Consider the following 20946-nt stretch of genomic DNA (forward strand, 5'->3'; position numbering starts at 1 on the left):
ATAAACGTAGTCTTCATAATTGATGTGGCAAGGAATATAAAAATGTGGATTTAGAAATTATTCAACAATTTGAAAAGTTTTGTATTAGTGCGTTCAATGTGAGCATCAGAAAATGGAGGCGCTATTCATTTTTCCAATCAAATCCAGGCAGTGGTAGTCAAGTAAATTTTGATGCCGCTTTTGGGTTATAACGAAAATAACTCGGGGAAAATAACAAACTTTTGTCAAATCATTCTGCCCCACATAATCATATCCCAGGTTAGTTATTCTCATTCTAAATCCATCAATGTAGAAGAATTAATGTGTAATTTTAAATCGAATTAGATGTAGCGTGGGTCATCGGTGTGTGTGGGTGTGTGTTGGGGGGGCGGGTACCGGGGGGGCATTTTCCTCCGTGCCCCTATGACGCTACGCCACTGAATCGTGCTTTATAATTCCGCCGCGCCAGGGGGCTTCAAAAAATAAGATTTCTACGATTTTAATTGATTTGGTTTGAAGTTTACAAACCTGCACGGGTCATTAAACCCTCCCAAACTTGTTTTTATGAAGGGGAGGGCCGGAGGTAATTATTACACAATTTTTAACTACTGGACGCTTGCAATTAATTATTAAGGTGATTTTCTTTTATTTAAAGAAAAATTGAGCATAGGCCTACAGCACGTGTTTTGGGTATAGGCCTAAAATTGGGCAAAAACGGCATTTGCCATTTTTCGGAAAAACATTCTCATTACGTAACTAAGACAAATAGAAAAAAATATTTGATACTTTTGATAGTTTTAGATGTTAATGTGTAATTTTAAAAAGAATTAGGTCTATAGATGCAAATTGTGCTTTATATAATTCCGGAGGGCTTCAAAGTTGAACAATCGAGATGTGAAGAAATTTAATAAGATTTCAACGATTTTAATTGTTGGTTATAAATCTGCACGGGTCCTCAAACCCTCACAAACCTTGCTTTTATTGGGGGGGGGGGTAATTATTACACAATTTATAGACACTGGACCCTTGTAATTAGGCCTACTATCTTTTATTCAAAGAAAATTTGAGCATTTAGAGGTAAAACTAGATAGGCCTACAACACGTGTTCAAGGCCTAATGCGAGAATAACGTGCTCGTTTTAATGAGTCAGGACCTCAACATTAAAAATCTGTTCAAAAAATGTTTCAAATCGATAGGCCAGAACTGGTTAAATGAGGTTCAATTGTTGGCTGAAATTCGTGAGGGCGCGTTCAAGTGCCCGTAGGCCTAGCTCTAAAGTTCATCTAGATTGGTCACAAAAAAACTAAATTTTTTTTAATTTCAGATTTTATACTTTAAGAAAATCCATGCGACATTGTCTCAACTTTGAGACTAAGGGTAGAAAAACGATTTTACTTTCTTGTATTTCTACGTACATTTCAATGGGACGATTATTTAGTGGTGTGCCCCCACAAATCCTTTACCGACGAGCTGCTTATAGCGAAGCTCCAGCTGGTCTTGCATAAAAAAAATTACGTAAAAGTAGAGTGGTTTTTTCCCCAAAATTTCAAGTATTTCAGCTGTTCCAAACTTCAACATCAATACTTTGCAATAAACAAGTAAGTAATGAAAACAATATGATATGAATTTAGTAATTTTAGTGCTTTAAGTATGTGAAACAAACGGGCGCACGGTCATGAAGGTCTATATCATGATTATAAATATAATAAGCTTATCCATGTACATGATGTATCAGCCTGCTTATTTACTTTTACTATTCCACACAAAAATCCTATACCATTCCAGTTGTAGTAACTACAGTGCCGTACTATTACGCTGACTTTCCTATTCGACGAGGAGGACGATTTCGACCTCCTCGTTTGTTTACAAACAGAGAGGTAGACAAAGGGTCTGTCAAAACTGTTCCGCTTGTCCAAATACTCAAGTATCAAAAGGATGGTACACAATAGTGAAATGCCCTGGCCTACGGGTGTATTCCCATCTTTTCTGGTATTAATGTTTCTTTTTTTATTGATAAATAATGTAATATTTAAGCTTGACCGTGACTACGCATTCTGCAAAGTCACTGACCTTCGACCAACGTGTGAGACCCTGGACGCATGATTGACAGCTTCGGGACGCATCTGACTTGTTGTTTCAGTGTTCAGCATAGGGCGCAGATCCAGGCATGGCGTATTTTCGATCTTTTCTATTTCATATAGAAACCAAATTATCCCCTGTTTTGCATTGTCATCTTCTTATCCAAATTAGCGGTGATTGTTTCTTAGGTCCCATTGTTTTCCCCTCTCTTAATAGCTTTTGCGTCACCCTTTTCGGCACGTAGAAAAGCGGCGAAAGGGAAACGCACTACGCAGTATGGAGACGGGAAAATGCAGTGGTTAACTCCACTTTCCGATTGGCTGGTTGTAGTCGTGGCATCGACTAGTTGAGAGGGCGGGCTTTCATTGCGTCTCCCTCTCAGCTAGGCGACGACAAGGCGTCACTTTTCAGTTGGAGCTCTTTCATTTCACACGTATATTATTTTCTATGCTGCATTGATGACCGATATGATTTATGGACTATAGACATACATTCACAGAGCGGCAGACTTTGTAACTAGGATTCTTTATGGATAAATAAATTATGTTTTACTGTTGGATATAACATCATTCATCTCTTTTAGCTCCATTTTCTGCTGTCTTCGTTTATTTTATCATCCTTGTCCATTTTGCCCATCTGGTTCTGGGTCAAAGCATTACAATAGAGTGATTCACGCAACATGAATAGGGGATTAAAAAACTGAAGTAGGACCATGTGCTTCTTTTGTCCACTTTGCCATCAAGATTTCGAATAGAAACAGTTCAGACCCAGAACAGTCCTCATGTCAGAAATTAATATTTTGTTCTGGGTCTGATTATTCGGACTATAGTAACTACAAATTTCGAACGTTTTAAGGACTTGTTCTCAAGTTGTAGAAGGTGCCATAGGGTGTCTTCAGTGTTGGAGGACTCGGGACTCGGACTCGGACTCGAGTCCTTTTTTCAAGGACTCGGACTTGGACTCGGAAGCTAAGGACTTGGACTCAGACTCGGACCCCCAAGGACTCGGGGACTCGGCTTCGAGCCCTCCTTGAGTCCGGCAAAATAGGGTCTTTTTAGGTCTTTTATTTTCGTTCATTGTAAACTTCTTATGCTTGATCAATGATCACATCACATGATTTATAATTTAAGTAATTTTGCATGCAAATAAATTCAGTTTGTAAATAAAAGTACAACCAAAAAGCAAGATTGCTTTCAGTTATATCTTTAATTGGTTAAATCGATTTAAATCATTGACATGACTGCTTTGTAAGATGCAAGTCTAGAATGTATGAATAATAATAATACTCTGGGCACTCAAGATAAATTGTGGTAAGGGTGTGTGGTGCTGAACTTTGGGAACTAATTTGGTGGCAAAATAAGGGCTTGATGAACTGAAATTTCAACATTTTTGTGGAGGTATGTGAACTAGAATTGGGCCAAATTATAAGCTTTGGAGCTAACAAATTCAAAATGTTTCCAAATTTGAGAGTGTTAGGCTCAATGAACTGGAGCATGATACAAATGTGTTAAGGAAGTGCCGGAGAGCCTGAAAAAAGGGACCCTTGACCGCCGTACATACCCGTACCACCATGTGGTGACCCCCCCACCCCGGAATAATACTGCATACAATGTAGACCTACAGCCAGATCCAACACCTCTTCGTTTGGCACCTGGGGTTTGGTAGTGACGTCATATTTTGATTGTAATATTGCATCTTTTGCCTCTCTATAACACAAGCCTAATAAGTTTACTGTGAGTGTGTGATTATACTTTGTTTCCAAGGTATGCTACTGTAGCGGGGGTTCGAAATTGTCACAAATCTATACTAATAAAATAATAAGCGGTCTCTGTCTGTCTGTCTCTCTGTCTGTCCGGCTATGCGTTCATTGGCCGCCGACGATCGAGCGAAATTTCGGATATGGATAGGTGACGGAAAAGCATGTTGCCAGGGTGGTTTTCAAGGGCCCCTCGAGGTCAAAGGTCATCTAGGGGAAAAATACCCCAACTGGATAGCAAAAGCAGCAGCAAGTGGATACAAATATGTGTACTGGGCAACTCTGAACATGTTTCATCCAGCTTTTGGCTATCTGCCCAATTTGAAATGCACTGTAATGTCTACCCAGAATGCATTGCTGCAAAGCTACAGGTGCACTAGTGTCATAAAAAAAAGGGGAGAAGACAAATCATGTCTGACACCGTCTAAATATCAAAGTTACATGCGATGGCGCACTTTACAATAATCGCATATGTTGACGATTAACGCAGTTGGCTAGTAATCGAGATTTGTTATGGTGTGAAATTTTGAAGGGTTGCGAAACAATATTTTTGCGTGTATTGACAGACAGAAATCGAGGTAGAAACGGGAGGTTTCCAGGTAACAGTAAATTTTGATTATCAATCTTAAAAATATAACATGTATGGAATCCAGTGGGACCTGAGGCGAGTGTTTTGGATAGCGTTTTGGCGGTGTAAAATAGGATTTTATGCGAGCAATTTTGGTATTCAGATATTAAAATATGTGTTCTTAATAGTGTGTGCTACTAATCTGTGTACCTAATTCAGGACCAAATATATAGGTACATTTTTATATTGTGATTTCTTGTTTACCAAAGATATCATTCCAAAATGTGAGTTTGTGAAGTCGAGGTATAAGTCGAGTTCAGACGAGTTATCATTTATTCCTTTTATTTTCAACCAAATATGTAGGTCCTCTATTTGGAAGTTATCAAAGCGTTATTTATTTTGTGAGCCCAGTAGGCCTTCACTAGTTAGTATCAATATTTTCCAAAAGAAGGTAACTCGTCCACAATGTTTTGATATATTATACATGTAACACAAAATACTTTTGCATGCTTTGTTAAAATTGTATGTTATAAGAATGAATCCTTGCTATTAATATTATGTGCACTATTCTGTCAATTGCCGCAAATTGCCGCATCTAAAGTTCGCACATGCCAAGAGAGTTATGTGTTGGCAAGTTTTGATTTTCTTTGAGGAGTTATGGGGCGAGTTGGTCATAAACTGTCATGTTGTGGGGAAATACACACATGAACCCAAAATTTGCTCATTTGTGTTATTTTTATGTGATGTGATTAATGATAGTCGAGAATTAGATATCATTGTCATTTTCACTTAGTGCACCAGTAGCAAGTATTCGTAATAATTGATTATCTCATGTCTTTTAATATATTATGTGTGATCTTGCAACAAATAATGTATAATGTTCGATAATGACCATGCATGAGTGTGCTTATGCTGAATGGTTTTGTCAGTTAGGAGTTATTATTGGCGAGTATACGGATTAAGGAGTTCCTCGATATACTTTGTCAGTAGGCGTCGTGATAGTCTCATACCAATTTGACCTTTATGAGTTCTTTTATGGGGAGTTGGCGAGATGTTTTATAAAAAGGGTCACCTGTCAGATTATTCAGTGAGTCACTCCGGTCATTTGTGTTGCAATGTCATGTTATATTTTATGTATAGAAAGTTAGAAACTAAGCAAATATTTATTTATTTTTGTCTTTATACAGTTTCAAAACTTCGTATCCAAGTTTCGCAATTCACCTGTATACAGTTTTAATTCTCTCAAGAGCTCACAAGTTTCAAAGTTTCGATCTTGTGGTTTCAAGTTTCAAATGCAACTTCGTATCCAAGTTTCGAATTCCACCCAGTCTAAAGTTCAGATACAGTTTTGAAATTCACCTTTTCTTACGGTTCCAAATGCAACTTTAAACTTAAGAGGGAATATAGTTCAAGGTTGGACTATATTGTGAGCATGAGCATTCCTTGGTTGACTGAGTTGTAGTCAAACCTCAAGTCCAGTCCATCCAGGTTACATTATGGGCTAGTGTAGTGTAGTCGTGTATTCCAAAATGAAGTAAATTGGGATTAACTGTGATGTGGTGATTGTTGTAAGATTATGTAAGGAGCAAGACAAAGTAAGGAGTAAGGATTATCACTAAGTGTGATCTATGTTAACTGAGTAAAGTATGGTGGAGAAATAAAGCAGTAGTCATAAAAGGAACCTCTGAGAGTTGTCACCGTGTCCCCTTTCCAGTTGGTCCATCACAACGCCTCAGTGCGCCACCAGATTCCGGCTCTGGCCGACCCACCCCTTAAACCAGTTGATAACCACGTATAACATCAGCACCAGCCGCTCGGTCCCGTTACACTACCAAAGGGGCTGAGCAAAAATTATTAGCATTGGGGGAAGGTAAAATTGGGGGTTAAATTTTTTGACCGATTGAAAGGGAGGGTGGAAGCAATTTTTGGCAAGCCGAGAGGGGGGAACAAGCAATTTTTGGCACATATGGCTAAAAAGGCTTAGAAAACAGTAGGGAAACGCATACATAATTCAAATTTCCCTGCTCAGCTAAGGCCAAGCAACATCTACATGTATAAACAATTTAAAGTTTGTAAATTGGGATCCCCCAAAATGGCATGTGCAAAGGGGGTGCAAAGATTTTTGGCAGGCCGGGAGGGGGGGAGCAATTTTTGGCAGGCCGAGAGGGGATAAGCATTTTTTGCAAATTCACCCCTGCCCCAGGCTCCGCATAATTATTGCGCAGCCCCAAAACAATACTAGGCATGCTATAGGTGGGACTAGCAAATTATGTATTTACAAGAAAATAATATAGAACTAAAATTCTGGTTAAGTATAGGCCTACGTTGATAAGGTATTGGTGAAAACCCCGGTGCTTGAATTTGATACATAAGGACTCGGACTCGAACATTGAGGACTCGGACTCGGACATCAGAAATTGGCAGGGACTCAGACTCGCGGACACCAAGGACTCTGACTCGGATGACGAGGACCCGGCTACAACACTGGTGTTAATTGTTTTCATTATAAATGTCGCAAAATATTGACAATAATTAACAACCTGTTTGACCTCTCAATATTCATATATTTATACATTGCTCCAAAGATATTCATCATTTTCTAACCCGGCACACCGACATCGCCTGGCTAATAATTATTTGGTGCAGCAGAGACACTAATTTTATATTGCGTTGGTCCTGGACTACAGCGCGCAGGATATAATCTGCACTCACTACTCCAGTGTAGGCAGTATGACCATTGACCGCAATGTCGTATACAAGCTTACTCACACAGCGAGAAATCAATTACCCGGCTATTGTCAGTAGCCTTAGTCAGGTCACTTGGCTAATTATATGCGTCTCATAAGGTCGGAATAAAATGACCTTTCGTGGCTGTGGATTCAACCTACCATGGCGATTTCTACCATGGGTATATCGGGGCGATGTCACTGTGCCCGGTATCCGAAGATTTTCGTCTGATATCAAAATCGTGCATAGCAATTCACGTGTATCGATCCCGTGTATTCATTAACCCCAGATGGAAATAAATTAACCAAAAGCACCAATTTGCGTGTCTCTGCTGCACCAAATAATTATTAGCCAGGCGATGTCGGTGTGGGACATAATACCATAATTCTTTGAATTATGACATTATGTTGAACTTTGCTCTGTTGTCCTACAAACACAACAAATTTGGCTGATTACATTTAGGTGCAAGTTGGGACATGTATAAAAATTAAAAAAAAAAAAAAAAATCAGGTTTGAAAAAAATTAACCAATTTCATATAATAAGATCGTACATTATGGCTTTAACATATTTGCTAGTCAGCCAAATTGGCCTAAACCGGGGCCCAAACACAATACATATATTGAACATAGAAATTTAAAAGAAAAGGGTTGTCAAGGAAACCTACATAAATATGTTGTCTATACAGTATAGTATACTTCACTTGACCCAAATATATGATTTTTTTTGTGATGAGACATAATCGCACATGGAATTTTAGAGGGATTGTGATAGCAGTTCCACATAGAAAAGCTGCACTATCATGAGACTATGCTGTTTTGTTTTTTAATTGATGCATTAAATGTTGGCTGAATATTTTTGATGAAAGTCAATCTTTGGCAAGATGTAACTGTGCTACGGAAAGTGCTATGACAAAACGGTTTTCAGTTTTGGTCTTTACTCGAGGACTTTAATTTAATTTGATATAAAATGATGCAGTTTGATGGCAAATTTGAATTCACCTTTCATACCTATACATTGCTCACCTACCTGCGTTTTCATATGCAATTTTGTGGTGAAAAAGGATTACAAATATGTAATTTGCAATCATTTTTGGAGCAACGATTTCTTCGTACCGACGGCTAAGTGTGTATGTGAATGCACATTAAACACATAAACACATGCACAGCACCTGTTGGAACTCCCGGTAGGAGCCGGGAGTGTCAATTATTGGAACTGATACCATTCAGCAAATTACTTCAGTGGTATCCATCTGCCCTGTCTAGACTCGCTGAGTCTCATGGACGCCGTTCCTATGTCCATCAGACTCGTATTTCCCATTTTGGATGTCAATGGGAAATACACACTTAACGATTTGCGCCGTTAGAAACTTGAAAAAAATCTTTAAAATTTTATCAATGTATATAAAAGTGGTACCAACCTTATTGTGCTTGCTAATTTAAGACTCGGTTGAAACAAAATTAAGGGATCGAATGCATTTTAGTGTCCAAAAGGCAAAATTATCGTCAAAGTTCTGCGAAATCGGCACCCTTGCGAAGGGTTCAGAATTGAATCGGGAGCGAAAATATCCGATCTTTGCGATCAAAAACACAAAATTACAACTTTAAACATACTATTGGCAAAAGACATTATTACCAAACAATATAGAATAGAAAATTTGACATCATTTTCTCAAAATATTGAAGAAATTTGCTCACTAGACATCGAAAAAGTCGCAATCCAATTCCCGCTCAAACGCTGTGAGAAACTGAAAGTGCATAATCCCGACTAGCCCTGTCTGATTATCGCTTTAAGGCCAGAGTAATGGAAGGCACATTCATCCACGCCCGAATTTGAGATTTCTTGATATTTATCAACACTAAGATGTATTCTTTCACTTGAAACTGATAAAATACAACTTGTTAATATTTACACATATTTTTGCTTGATTTATTTCACTCTTTTCAACTCTTAAAAAGTCACATGGCTCAAGACAGCTTAGTAAATTGGCGGGAAATAATGAGTCAGGAATGCGCGAATGCAAAATATTGTAATTACGCGGGGGATTCGCGTCGTGTGACACGCCGTAACTCTGCGCGTATGTCCAACGCAGTCAAGGCGCATTCGGTATGTTTTTAACGCCGGCAAATGCGGTGTAAACAAAACACAAATTTGCAGTCAAAATGCCACTTAGATTTTTTAATTATTTTGAATTTTGGCGCACTAAAAGCAGACATTGTAAATTCATTGTTGCAAAAAGATGCATATTAAGACCATGCACCAGGTACAGCTTTTACAAGCGTGAAAGTCTTGCCGTTTTAAAATATAAGGACATTTTGTGCATAATTTTGACATTTTTCACTAAACGTCGATTTCTCATAGTTCACTTTTGACAATATTGCACGATTTTTGTGACAAGATAACTCGAAAAATATGCAAGCAAAAGGTAAACTTTTTTCACTATCGTTTAGAGTACATCAAAGTCTAGGGAAGGTTTTCTTATTTTTTCAAAATATTTGTTTTAAACAAAAATATACACCATTATGTGCAATTTTTAGCTGAATAGAATGACTTTTTCACATGTTTTTTCAATATTTCAAAAAAAAAGACGAATTTCAAAAAATAAAAAACCTTCCCTAAGTTCATGTCTCTTCGTCATTAAAAGCTAACTGATTTTTTTTACTCGAACTGATTTTTTTTTGTTGTCACAAAAAATTGGGGTAAAAAGTGATTTTTGTGATTTTATCAAAACTCGAGATTTTTGAAAAAATCTGACGTCACCATGGGATTCCTTGACTCATTTCCTTTCCAAAAATGTATAGTTTTATATACTTTTGAGATACAATTCAGAAATAGTGAAGCTCGAAAAGGTCCATGTTCTCTCCCATTACTCTGCCCTTAAAAGAACAAGGTCACGCATTGCTACGCAGTTTGGCTAGCGAATGAGATGCCGATGTGATGATGACGTGATTCAATTAGCCTATAGTCAGAATCCCACTTCCGTATACACCATAAACTGTGCCAAATTTTGGACCGTTGAAGTTCTCTGCTGAAAACTATAATCCACTCAAGAGGTATACGACGATTACGCTATTCAACGCAAGTCAAGACTTGAATGGATTTAATCAGTGCAGTCACTGAAACACAGCCTTTCTTTGATGTTTATGATCGTTAATATGCGACGATATCGATCATCTATTCAAAAAGTTTAATTCAAACTGACCCCCCAGGTGACCTGTACCCTTTTGCATCGGTCACATGTTCTTCGATTGCATCATTGTGTTTCCGAGTTCAAGTTGATTATTGCTAGCAACACCTGATCAAATTCCCTCATTTCCTTTCAAAGTTACGGCAAATTTGTGTAAAATTGTTTCTGATCGAGGTTATGTAGATATGGGCAAAAGAGTAACACTGTGACGTCATAGGTCCAATTTTGCTCTGATTTTGATGAAACTGATCTCAAATTATTTGTCTTGTTGCAAGGACTCAGAAAAAGGATAGTTTTAACTATCTTGGGTGCTTAATCCAGGTAACACAACAATTTGTCAAGGTCAAATTCAGTGGCGGCGCCATCGGGGGCATGGGGGCAAATGCCCTCCAGTCAGAAGTCTTGCCCCCTGTTGCCCCCCCAGAAAAAACCAAAAATTACGAAAAATTTCACTTTTTAGGTAATTTTATGCATAAAATTTGTTGATTTTGCCCCCCTGAAATTCACTTTGCCCCCTAATGCCCCCGAAAAAAATTCCTGGTGCCGCCACTGGTCAAATTGATTCAATATAGAACTCAATGCGACTGAATTGGTTAGGTAGGCCCTATTGTAGATTTTGATGTGTTACTGAGGTAACGAAACATCCTACATAGCACAAACTATTATTTTTCTGATATTTCATGGAAAGGCCAATAATTTGGGACCATTTTAAATTTTGGTCCATAACTCCATAACCGTACATCGTAGATATGTCAAACTATACATTTTTCTGAATACTTATGATGAGAGGAACACATTGCCTGTGTTTTTAACCAAGTCTGAGCAGTTTTGAACTTGACCTCTGTGTAAAAGTTCAATGACCTTTTCCCACCAAATAAGGGTTCTGTGACTTCTGTTGAAATGCATCTATCATATAATGATAAGCGCTGTATATCTGCCAAATACAGCAAATTTAATATGATTTGCACAATTGTTTCAGGAATTTATGGGACTAATGGTGAAAATTTCATTTTGAAGTCAGATGACTTCAAAAGATGGACCCAGAATGGTGGCACAAGGAAGTCAAAGAATCTAGCTAAATACCATTGACCCATCTGATCATGTTGGTGATACAAATGCTGGTTTCTGTTATTCACAGCAGTCATTGGATGATCTTCCAGCATTCCTTTCTAGCCAAGAACCACCTCCCCAGGTCTTGAAAATTTGTCTGCTTGCAAAGCAAGAGCCTAGAAAATATCCCACAATGGCTATTGAAGGAATTTGCATTTGAAATCACCCAGCCTACCCAATGGAAAGAGCTGATGAAGAAAGCAATGAGAGCCCCATTCAGTAGCAGTGTTAGCTTTGTTAATCACAACTGTATTATGCTATCAAATTATCAGAACATGTTATATTTTATCTGATAATCGCTGTTGGGCTATGAAATTCTGAGTAATAAAATCATGTTCTAATAACATTATTACATTGTTTGTGTGTTTTATTTGTTATATTTTACATGTATTAAAGTGTCGAAATTAAATGACTGCGCAATAAATGTAGATTTGTTAAAAATAATATTGCATGATTGCTTCATCTCTGTAACATTTTCTGTATCTTTTCCCTTTTGTATAGTTCCACCATGGCTGTACCAATGAAGGCTCATTCCATATTTTCTCTTCGAAGTAAACTATTAGGTGTGACAAGTAGATTTCTTCATTCAACAAGTAGATGTTCTCAACAAATCTCAGCAGCTGCAGAGGAAAATGAAAGGTATTTGTATATGGGATGGGTATTCTCAATAGGGATGTGTTATTCTGTGCATGTTTAGTGTACATACCAGTGGTGGATTCAGGTGATCCCCACAGTCCCTCACCAGTAAATTGACAAAATCATACATAATCAGCCTGCTTGATGCTGTTTAAGCCAATTTTCAAATTCTGGATTTCTGCATACACTGTTAAATTTGATTGATATCTAGGTTCTTTTTCAGATCCAATTAAAATGATACTACTCACTCAGAAATATTTCAATTCCTATCAGGAATCTTGTTCACTCTGGTAATGGTGTTTCTAGATGTTTTTAGATCCGGCAACACTTCTGTCTGGTTTTGATGATGTCACCAAACTTTCTTGCTGTCTAGTATTTATGACCGGGTCACAAATTTTGTCAAGTCTGTAGGCCCCCTCACAGGTACTACCAGAAGTGAATACAGTGTCATCATGGAATTTGTTCCCGAGGAAGGTGAAAACTCAAATGAAATTTGTCAAAGTACAGTTACTATGAATGTTGATGAAGTCCTTAATATTCAACAGCGAAATGATCCTTCCAGTCCAAGGATGCAGGATGGAATGAGCATCCTTGACCATCCTTGAAGATCACCCAAGGTATAAAAAAGTTAACCCATCAAAAATATACCACTATACAGAAAACTTTTCTCAACCTTTACTTCACTTGATCAGTTGAAATAAAACCTTAATAGAGTCTTACAGGACAAACTAGAGGTTGTGCGTTAAATTATTGATTGGCTCCAAACAAAGGATTTGAACCGGTGTCCTTCACTGTAATCATGGCGCAGTACAGTCCATTCAATCAAATGTTTTCATCAACCAATTTGATCTTAGTGTATTTGTTATGTGTATGAGACGAACTGTCGTGGTAGATAGCAATCATGCTTTTGCTAAATGCATTTGAGTAGTCCGCCATATTTACGGTACGATACGTCATATGCACAACCTCAATAAATGGTGTTTTTTTTTACAGCAGGCCAGCAAAAACTGGCATAATGATGATGAACATGGGTGGCCCAGAGAATGTGGATGAGGTGCATGACTTCTTACTTAACCTTTTCATGGATAAAGATATCATTCCATTGCCAGCTCAAAGGTAAGTCTATCTGCTGCATCTTTCCAACTCTCCAACGAAAGTGGATAAACACTCAGTTGCCACAATATATCTTGTAAATTGCTCATGATCTCTGGGGTTTATCTTTTAGTGACACAAGCAGCATCATTAGCAGGTTTGGAATACACTGTCACACCAGCTTGTCTGATTTTGCGACTGGTAGCTTCCACAACACCCTGAATGTAAGGTGGGGTGATATGTCCCTTGGGAAGATTGTCTGTATGGCATTTGGGTTTGGGAGATAACTTAATGCTGTGAGGAAAATGGGGTTGAAATTTTCAAACCCGTTCTGTGTACCCACATATGGAGAAGCAGATTTTTCTGTTATCATGAAAGGTGTGACAAGCAAAAGAATACATTTTGTTTGATTATTTATTTAATATCTAGAACATAACAAAGATAAAATAAGAAGATAATATATAGTATGTATGTATGTATGGCCTAAGTAAATTAGCCTTGCTTGTATTTCCAACCATTAAATCAGTAGATATAAACTCTTCAACAAAAGTTTGGAAAGTTTTTTCAAGCATCTGTATCTCAAATTATTTGTGACATATTCATATCGTGTTGCCTATCAATGGATTGCGTGGTTCTTAGGTGTGGATGATTTAAATGCATTTTAGTCGTTTATATTGCTATGTTTATTTGGTGTGGTATTTTACAGGGATATATAAAAAGGGGTGTGTTCTAATTATTTTCTTATTCTCCTTAATCATGTTTATGTAATCACGTTTGTAAATTTACTCCAGTACATGTGTAGAACTGTGTAATTTTTGTAATTTTGTGTATGAACGCACTTTGCCGGTAGGCGTGTGCCGCTGGTTCAAAAGCGTATGTTCGAATAAATAAATAAAAAAATAAACTCCCCTTAACAATGACACCCCATTTGAAACAATGTCATTTTTCACGGTTGGGTACACGCCTCGTGAATATAGTTGGGTCTCAAACAGAATTTACCAAATCGACCATTATACTGTGCTAGTCACTTACCTCAATAGCGGGTGGAAAAACCATACGCAGCACAATAGTCATGCACCTTCTCCTCATGCTGCTCACCGACCTGGTTACACGTTACTGTGGCATGGCATTCCATTCTTCAACAAGGATTTGTCGCAGGTCATTCAATGTGGTTGCATATGGGCTTCTCTGGCACGAACAGCACAATCAAGCTGGTCCCACAAGTGTTCAATCGGGTTGAGGTCTGGCCCCCAGGTCTGGCCTGATGGCAGGCCATTTTGGCTCTACTCCCATATTCTGTAGGTAGTCGTTGACTACCATGGCTCTGTGGGGCGAACAGGGTCATCTGGAAGGATTGCATTAGGTCCCAGATTGTGAAGATATGGGATTGCAGAATAATGCTCAATTTGGCAAATTCTGTTTGAGACCCCACTACATTCACAAGGCGTGTACTCAGCCGTGAAAAATGTTATTGTTTCAAATCGGGTGTCATTGTAAAGGGGAGTATTGTAGCTATCCATTGATAGGCAGCACGATATGAATATGTCACAAATAATTTGAGATACAGCTGCTTGAAAAAACTTTCCAAACTTTTGTTGAGGAGTTTATTTATATTAAACATGTTCAATTTCATTATTTGTATTTTAGTAAATTAGCACCATGGATTGCCAAGAGAAGAACACCAAAGATTCAAGAACAGTACAAACAGATAGGTGGAGGCTCACCAATTAAGATGTGGACCAACAAACAAGGACGGGCTTTAGTGAATATATTAGACAGAATATCACCTGAAACAGGTAAAACATGACTCAGTGGGTGTGTGGTGTGTGTGTGTGGGGGGGGGGGGTGAATTCTAATACAAACCAAGACATTGTATTCTGGTTTATCAATGACTTGTGATTTGTTTTTACTTATTGGAATATGGTAATCTAACCAATCAACAATGATCAATGGCTTAGCCAGTGACCTGACCTGTCCACCCATATTTCGGATGGGCAATAGCTAACTTGGTCGGCTTGAAAAATGTCTTACCTGTCCGATAAAAATCCCAGATGAGATTAATTTATATTATAGGGTACAATTACCAAATAGGGTGCAACTTGCTAGACTCGAGTTCAGTCCCCATTTAAGGTTAAACAAAGTGTTGAAGGGCTTTACCTCCAGAAAAAATATATTATTACCTTATACGTAAGAAAATATGTCTACTTATCATGTGAAATAAAAAATCCGGAAAAATTGTGTGAAAATGTGTTTTTAGCCTATTTTTTTAGCTGTTATCAAGCACTATTATTCGATTTGTTTACAAGCGCCAAGCAACTGTCGTCTGGGAGAGTGATTGACATCTTTATTATTAGAGAAGAATGGAATCTGTATAGTTCATGAATATTCATGTAGTATTTACACAACCTGTATCCCAGCCATTTTGCCTAGTTATCGTAATCGTTCATATAAGACGCCCATATGATCCATGGTGTTAAACTGATATTCAACAATTTTATATCTCTCGATCTTTGCGATCCGAAATATTGAATTTCAACTTTAGGCACATCTCTAGCAAGGTAATAAATACCTGTCACAAATAGAGGTCTTGAAATGTTACTTGCAACGTTAAAAATGTGAATAGAGAACAAATCGGGTTCAAACATGCTTCAAAAATATGAAGGTAATTGTCAACGCCTACTGCCAGAATAGCCGGAAGAGGGCAGACTTCATAAGGGAGTGTTCATATATTTTAGTGGGGGACAAAGAATTTGGAACTTATTTCGGGAAATTTCCTGGGTTTTTGGTTTTGTTTTTTTATTTTATCTTCCTGTTCGGGTGTTTCGGTTGGCACATTTTTGGGGCATTTTCATGCACTTTACAGGAGTTTTTCGTGGTTTCTCTGTAGCTGCCGTGTGTACTTTTCCCCACGTGCAGGGTATAAATCCCGGGGTAGAAATAAATAAATGAATAATAACATATAAAAAAAGAATCTGGAACTTCAACGTCAAAAACAAGACAAATTGTACCCTGCTAAAAATATCAACCCATATCCTCTCTGAGAATAAAAATAATAAGACTCCAACCTCACCTGCAAAAAAATATTTTTTCGGGGATAATTTGGGATCATAAGTTCGGGCCTATTTTATTATGACAATTTTCAAAATCTATAAGGTGAAATGTGTCGGGGATGTGCGGCAGATTTGGGGTGCATTTTCAGCCATTTAGTTTAGACTCTGTTGTATTTTTAGCCATGATTTTATTGACCCTCAGTGTCATGAAAATTAGGTTCAAGAAGGGTATTTTCAATAATTTTCTCGAAAAAGTAAATATTTGCGAAAACTTTCAGTCCAAAAGTTGATACAATTTTGGGTCTGTTTTCTTCAAATTTGGTTTAAAATCGCATGCCGTAGTTTTTCGGTCACAGCCTCACATCCTTACCCAAACCAGCTTGAGAAGGTTCCACCGGGTGTGTGTAAATTTGTAATTTATAGGCCTACACTCGTTATTTAAGCCTAAAATCAAAGTGTTAATAACATTAACACTGCCATGGCCCGTTTTGTCGTGATGACTGGCTTCCAAAATGTAGGCCTATTTTAAATTATAAATCTGGTCCCGCTTAGAGGTGTGTTTTTTACCATGGAGGTCTCTCCCTCGGGTTCGTGGATGTGCCACAGTTTTGGGGTAGGCCTACCTTTTCAACGACTATGATGGGTGGGTTTACAGCGAAGACCAACTTTTAGGCGCATTTTGGCAAAAGTGCCCTTAAAAAAGCGTCAAATTAGGCCAAATTTGGATGACTTTGATCCTCATGGGTACAAATGGTCGGGCCTGCTAAAAACCTCCCGGAATCAAGCATGGGTAGGCCTACCAAAATGCCTTGAGACCCCCCAGCGCGGGACCTACATGACATGATATTCTCCGCGAGTCCACCAGAAAATATAAAAATACAACATTTTGATAGGCCTACTATATTTGTCTGTATAAAGAGCTAGGCGTGCAGGATTTGCCGACTCAATGTTCATTTTGAACCATTAATATTTGAGCCACGGCGCTCGGGAATGTGAAAAGCAGGGGGGGGGGCGGTAGGAGCAACAAATTATTCAGGGCGATGCGTGAGATTTTACTCATTTTCCAGCTTTTTGCGTGAGAGTTATTACATAGGCGTGAGATTATACTACCTTGGCGTGAGACCGTGAGAAAGTGACCCAATGCGTGAGACTCACGGCCAATGCGTGAGAGTTGACAGCCCTGCTTGTAGGCCTACCGCGTATGTCTACCGTGATGACAGTAGCGTAGCTGCCGGGGGGCAATTGCAAAAATTGCCTATTTGGGCCCCCGCCCCCTAGTGCAAGGAAAAAAAGAGGGAAAGGGGGGGGGGAGAAAGAGGAAAAAAGAGAGGAGAGGGTGAGAGGAGGGCCGAGAGGTGGGGACGACAAACGGTATGCAATACAGCTCAATAGGCCTACCATATACGATTATGATAAGCCTGGCAAAATTGTCTATTTGGGCCCCGCCCCAGTGGGAAATTTGGTGGATATTTGGGCCCCTCCCCATAGGGCCTACAGTCTTGCCCTCCTGGAAAAAATCCCAGCTACGCCGCTGCGTGATGATGTTGCAAAGTTGCGGAAGTTCATTCATAAATTTCCCATTTCCACTCGACAACAACAGACCAGCACGCAGCGCGCAGTAGCTAATCCCCGAGCTAAATCAGAGACATGTGCGTTTCTCTTTCAACAGAAAATAATGTGACCATGTGACTGACACGATGTACGCTTCAAATAATTATGCTCTCAAGCGCAAAAGTATGATAATGGAAAATATTTATAATGAACACTCCCTTATTTAGCCACACCTTTCTCGTGTTGCCTGGTATATCAGCAAAATCCTACACTATCGCCTTCCCTTGGTAAAATCCTGATAAAAACTCGTGATATTGAAATTGAATTTCAGCGCCAGAACTTCCGTCATTCTAGCATCATGGATGGATAGGCTATGCAGTGGCGCCCGCTAGAGGGGGCAGTATTTCCCCAATATTTTTCTTTCTCATCCAGTTTTTAGGCAAAATCCCCACAATTATGTAATTTTCCACTTTTTGCGGCAATTTCAAGTGCAATAAGTGCCCCCGTCTCAAATTCACTTCCCCGGCCCCATGCCGGAAAAAAAAATTCTGGTTCCGCCACTACGGGTATGGCCATAGCTAGAGGCGTCCCCCGTTGCCCTTGGTTATGCTGGACGATGAGAAATTTAGAGCTTGTTCAATTCCGCCAATTTTAGAAATTTTAAAGGTAGGCCTATATACAGTGTAGGCATGTATATAGCCTATAGAAAAACGGATCACAGTCAAATAAAATATAAAAATCGTAGGCCCAATAATTTTACTAATGGCATTTATTGAGCTGCTCACTTCTTGAAAATTATATGGTTTAATATTGATATTATACAATTGAGCTCCTTGTCAAGCTCCTCAGTACACATATGAGAGTGACTAACTGAGCTCCCGATATTTTCAGAAATGAAGGCCTGGCCTATTAAATGAATAATTAGGATTGAGGCAGCCTTTTGTTTCATTTTACAGAACTTTTTAATCCCCAAAATTAGTGGGTTTTTTTAATGGGGAGTAGGCTTTTAAAACGAAATTCAAATTTGGCAATATTTTCCATTGCTTAATGAATTGATCTGCGTGAAAATGCCTAAACATGTGGCCAGAGCGGGATGACTGGTATAAAAATCTTAACTTGTGAGAAAGGGCGTAGGCCTATGGGGTTGTATGAGGCTGTGGATCACGAAATGCCCCTTTAATGTGTGCTAGGTAAAGTCATTCTTCCTTTCGACCTGCCAAAATTTAATTTTATTCCCTCCCCCGGCCCCCGCTTGCCAAAAAATTGCTTTCTCGAAAGGCTGTGCAATCAGTACCGGTATTAGCCTACTAATTATAAGCCAAAATTTCCAAGCGACTCGCTAAAAATCGCTTGCCTCCCGTCTCGGCCAGCCGAAAATCGCTTGTCCGCACCCCCCTGGACTGCCAAATTTTTGTGGCCCCTCCCCCCCTTGGCCTGCCAAAATGCCCCATCCCTTTGCATATAGCCTATATATAGGCATATGCCAATTTTGTGGGATCCCCAATTTCCATACCCTTACCCATACCTTAAATGGATTTCTAAATATCTACCTGTTGCAAGCGCAGCATTGGCGCTGGATTTTAAGCTAGAAAATACCTAAATATTTTAAAATCCAAACTCGGCAACACCACTTGCCCTCGGCAACACCACTTGGCAAATACAGCCCGTCAGTAACAATGTCGTGCGTAAACATGTGTTTTAAAAAGAAATGAGAGTGTCACTTCTGTCCAGAAGATTTTGAATTTTGGCCTTGAGCAGCGACAATCAGAGGTAAGAAAAACACAGTATGACGCAGCTTGAAATATAGAATCACTATATCAATTTTGAAGTTTGTACTTCAAAGCACAAGCCAAACGAGGTGAAATGGTTCGAAAAAAAATTGATTTCGCTGTATCTTTTATCGCGAAACTAGACAATTTGGCAGCAGCGAGTCGGAAAAATAGCAAATATCTCAATTTTCTGCTATCGAAATGAAAATTTAAATAGCACCTGCATGCAGAAGAGGGTTTATAGAAATAATGTAGGTCAGAATTTTGTCTATGAAATCTTGCACGGAATTATTATTACTGGTTACAAAACGACATACAAGTGGAGGCCATTTTACTTCAAATTCGGCTAACATTTTAAGCTTACATAAAAAATCGAGACAACCAATATCAAGAATGAATATGCACATTCTTTTATTGACTTGTTTGTAATGTCGTCGAAGTTCCCAACAAAATCGCCACTTCCAATGAGAAATTATGGCCGTGATCCCAAAAATCTTGATGCTCCGGATATTGAAAAAAATTTGAAATGTTTGAAAAGTACATTTCATTTTGAGCCAAGTCGAAAATTCAAGCATAATAATGACCCTTACACTTTCAGCTTTTAGGCGTGGTTTATGCGTTTCTCTCTCGATATTTATTTCCAGAAATAGATAAGTTTAAAGGGGGCTACGTGCATCCCATTTTGCTTCTGAAAATGGCAAAATTGTGTATAACCTTAAAGGCCCTTTCAGTGATTTCACAGGAACATTTAAAAAAAATGGAAATTTGTCAGAGTTGCTTAGAAATAAAGAATAAGTCTACAGAATTTCATTAAACCACTTTTCCCTGAATACATCGACAAATTAGTCAAAAACAGAAGTTTTAGAAAGGTTTTCTACTTCAACTCTGAGAAAATCGAGATTTTCGTACAGTGCGCCACCAATCGACTGGAAAAACTTCCTAGTCCAGTGTTTCTAACACGGGAAGTAGAGTCTAAATTGATTTAAAACAGACGCTTTTAAGCTACAATTTTGTAGTAGAAAACAAAATAAGCAATTAAAGATCACCGAGGCAAACTAACGGTCAATTCAAATATGAAAAACAGTTAAAATTGTGTATTTTGTTTAAAATAGTAGCTACTGATGTAATAAGTAGTAGAAACAATACATAGCGTGTTGGTGCGTGGAGAGTGAGCTTCTTTCGATCTCGAGTCGGACTTTTTGTACTGTCAGTATCAAAAGTCCAGAATCATGCAAATGCTTTATTTTGTCTAAAATACACGGCTTTCGACCGAACCACTAGCAGGCTATGTTAGCACATCTATGCCAATTACAAAGGTACCAAAATCTGAATTTTGATGATTTTTACGATCGTCCGGATGAGCAAATCACTGAATGGGCCTTTAAGGAGTTTAGGGGTAGGGTTTAGGGTTGGGGTAATGCAGTCTTGTAATAAGACTAGTAGA

General features: G+C 38.6%; 1 protein-coding gene across 2 annotated transcripts in view; it reads left to right on the forward strand.

Moving 5' to 3' along the window:
* The first annotated feature begins 1483 nt into the window (after positions 1–1483).
* The window catches only part of LOC140142779 (ferrochelatase, mitochondrial-like), a 32010-nt gene continuing 12547 nt past the window's right edge, over positions 1484–20946 (forward strand). The window contains exons 1-4 of one of the 2 annotated variants that reach the window (XM_072164774.1): positions 1484–1577; positions 11906–12043; positions 13034–13156; positions 14780–14928. In XM_072164774.1, coding sequence (XP_072020875.1) covers positions 11913–12043; positions 13034–13156; positions 14780–14928 — 403 coding nt within the window. In that variant the 5' untranslated portion in view covers positions 1484–1577; positions 11906–11912. The remainder of the gene's footprint in view (positions 1578–11905; positions 12044–13033; positions 13157–14779; positions 14929–20946) is intronic. The other variant, XM_072164775.1, reaches the window with a different exon arrangement.

The sequence above is a fragment of the Amphiura filiformis genome, chromosome 20 (assembly GCF_039555335.1).
Source record: "Amphiura filiformis chromosome 20, Afil_fr2py, whole genome shotgun sequence".
Taxonomy (NCBI): domain Eukaryota; kingdom Metazoa; phylum Echinodermata; class Ophiuroidea; order Amphilepidida; family Amphiuridae; genus Amphiura; species Amphiura filiformis.